Source organism: Clarias gariepinus, chromosome 8, assembly GCF_024256425.1.
Source record: "Clarias gariepinus isolate MV-2021 ecotype Netherlands chromosome 8, CGAR_prim_01v2, whole genome shotgun sequence".
Taxonomy (NCBI): Eukaryota; Metazoa; Chordata; class Actinopteri; order Siluriformes; family Clariidae; genus Clarias; species Clarias gariepinus.
Window position 1 is genome coordinate 36,954,680 of NC_071107.1, and position 3,255 is coordinate 36,957,934.

The 3,255-nt window shown below is 45.4% G+C and overlaps 1 protein-coding gene across 1 annotated transcript; it reads left to right on the forward strand.

Moving 5' to 3' along the window:
* Positions 1-249: 249 nt before the first annotated feature.
* On the forward strand, positions 250-1,754 carry kcns3a (potassium voltage-gated channel, delayed-rectifier, subfamily S, member 3a). Its single transcript, XM_053502897.1, has one exon. The coding sequence runs from the start codon at positions 279-281 to the stop codon at positions 1,752-1,754; it is 1,476 nt and encodes a 491-aa protein (XP_053358872.1). The 5' UTR covers positions 250-278.
* The last annotated feature ends 1,501 nt before the right edge of the window (positions 1,755-3,255 follow it).

A 3,255-nucleotide genomic window follows, 5' to 3' on the forward strand; every position in this document is an offset into this window, starting at 1 on the left:
CTGGAGACTCCTTCCATAAACGTCTCATTGTTTAACGTGTCTGTTCCATGTTTTTGTAAAGACATGTCTCTAGCAGTATGACCTGGTTATTTTACTGTACAAATGCTGCACTTCTAATTATGAATAATATTCAGAGACTTCACCCGAGGTGAAGATACTCCGATACGACGTTAAGTTAATTTCTTCTGCACGATTGCTCAGAACTGTTTTGTCTTTCTGGCTTTATCTCTCAGGTGATGGAGTCGTAGCTACAACCTTGATTTCATCTCTGTCCCATCATGGTGTATGGGCAGATCCTGCACCGATGCGGCCCGGACGAGAACCTCCTCAACCTGAACGTGGGAGGTTTCAAGCAGAAAGTCTCTCGCTCTTTGCTCCAGCGCTTCCCACACACTCGTCTCGGACGTTTGCTCCTCTGCAGCTCAGAGTCGGCCATTCTGGAGTTATGCGACGACTACAGCGTGAACGAGCACGAATTCTACTTCGACCGTAACCCGCGCTTCTTTCGCTACGTGCTGAACTTTTACCACACAGGTAAGATCCATCTGATGGAGGAGCTTTGTGTGTTTAGCTTCAGCCAGGAACTCGAGTACTGGGGCATCAAGGAGCTTTACCTGGATTCATGCTGCAGCAACAAGTTCCACGAGCAGAAGGAAGGTGAAAAGGATCACGACTGGGACCGGAACGAGGATGAGCAGCTTCAAGAGAGCTTTGATTCCTCCATGGAGGAGCTTTCAGAGCTGGATAAGGACGTGGAGAAGTTTGAAGGCACCTGGTGCTCGGAGAAGCGTAAGCAGCTGTGGCTGAGGTTGGAGAATCCGGGGCATTCGCTCACAGCTAAGCTGCTAGCCGTGGTTTCTCTGAGCGTGGTTCTGATCAGCATCGCGGCCATGTGTGTTCACAGCATGCCCGAGTTCCACCAAGTGGATGCGAACGAAAGAGCCATGGAAGATCCGGTTCTAGCCGCATTTGAGACCTTTTGCGTGCTCTGGTTCACTTTCGAGTTTGTGGTACGCTTAGTGGTAGCGCCGTGCCTCCGTAAGTTTGCCAGCAACGCTTTGAACATCATAGATTTTGTCTCGGTGATACCGTTTTATGCCACATTAGCACTGGAAACAGCAGATGCCGAGGAAAGCGAGGAGCTGGAGAACGTCGGGAAGGTGGTGCAGATCCTGAGGCTCATGCGCATCTTTAGGATACTGAAGTTAGCGCGTCACTCTGTGGGTCTCCGATCCCTCGGGGCGACTTTGCGTCACAGCTACCACGAGGTCGGCCTCCTCGTCCTCTTCCTCTCCGTCGGGATTTCCATCTTCTCTGTGCTCGTGTACTTCGCAGAGAGAGATGACGATGAATCCGAGCTCCAGACGATACCCATCGGGTGGTGGTGGGCCACGATTAGCATGACTACAGTCGGATACGGAGACACCTATCCTGTCACGCTAGCCGGGAAGCTCATCGGGACTCTGTGCATCGTGTGTGGCCTCCTAGTGGTGGCGCTGCCCATCACCATCATCTTCAACAAGTTCTCTAAGTATTACGAGAGACAGAAAGCTCTGGTGGAGTCGGATCAGTATGAAAGCAACTTAAAAATTCCTATTCCAGGGATTCCTATATTCAGCATGAACGATCTTTATGCTAACGGTAATGCGATTAACTCACTTTTGGACAGTTTGTCCACCAGAAGTAGCACAGGAAGTGAAAGGGACGATAAAGACAATCAGGACAGTGAAGATGGAACTTGGGTTACTTCATGACTTTAGCTTTTTTTTTTTTATCAATTCCTAGCGTTTACAAATTAGTTAGTGTCATTACAGTGTTCACACAGGCAAAAGACCTCTTGCTAAAATCAGAAAGAAGCCAGGTTACAGCGCTAATCCCAAACTTCCCTTAGCATTATATCAATAATTCTCAAATAGAGCGAATCTTTGGGTAATCAGAGGCAGAGCTTGCATAAAATATTCCATTTCAAGAGAACCATATAATAAATTAGCAACATTAGTTAAACCTGCCAATAATAGCCAAATTATCATTCACCTGCTAAATTCTTCTAGCTATCGCACAATTGCCACACAATTACGTATATTGCAAACCTAAAACAATGTTTTTCATGCTACACAATTTGTGTTGCAATGAGATTATTAATCTACATAAAACGAAAGAATCTCAGATCTTTGAAGTGCGCAACTAAGAAACAGATGCTTTTATAGGGTTTAAGTCTTAGCCATGAGATTAGCCAGGAGTCTAACGAGCTTACTGCAACACTTTTTGTAACATGGAACTGCACAAAAAATGTGTTTGTGTTTATCGGAACGATTTCCAAGCACATAGTTAAATAAACAACACCCCACCCCCACACTGAAATCTGCTCTATGAGCGAACACCAAACTTTAGCCAGCATGCTAGCTAGCTTCATGATAAACAGTTTGTTGGTAAATCTCAGCTTATCTGGCGACTCTTAATGTCGAATCGCAGAAAAATATGTAGGGTAATTGTGTTTCCGAGCCTCAGTCTTCGTCAGATCTCTGCCACAAAGTTTAATTAGGACTTTTAAATTAAATACCATGAATCAGGTGAAGTGGACACTGCGAGTACGTTCAAGGGGTTAAAGTTCAAAGTCAAATCTGATCAAGTGGATGTTCTTATACAAATCTGAATGTTCGTCTGAGTAGTGAAGGAATGTGAGAAGCGCTTGTATTTTCCGCTTTAGTTCTCAGGACGACGAAGCTGTCAGAGCGTGTCCGTCTTTCAGCCTGTGAATGTTTGAATACACACTTCATCCTGACGTCCGATCCGTCTGATCCGAATAGAACGCCTCTCCTTCTTCCACACGTGGGGGAGCAGAAACATTAAGGCAGAAACGCACTTCACGGCACCTTGCTCAAGTCTCCTCTGTGGACGTCTGGATGGAATGAGTGCATGCAGAGCGAGCTGAGGTTTTCACAGCTGTGTTGGAAGGAAGCTTTAAAACCTGCTCAAATCATGACTTTGACCTTGACCTTGGGCTTTGGTCCAGGTCCGTCTATGCAAAATCCACCAGAGTGCAATGAATATTTGATAATGTGTTGTCCAGGACAACCTGGTGGGAAATAAAAGTGTTTACTATATCAAATGTTAGTGTCATTTTAATCAAACGGCGGAAACATGAAAGGTGTTCCAAGCCCAGGTGGGCGGGGTTTGATATTTAATTTTTTTGATATTCTAATGAGAACATATGATCGACAGCTTTATCATATTTCCCAAGCGATAATGTTACTG

Coding starts and splice junctions, on each gene's coding strand:
- kcns3a (XM_053502897.1), top strand. CDS start 279: ATGGTGTATGGGCAGATCCTGCACCGATGCGGCCCGGACGAGAACCTC.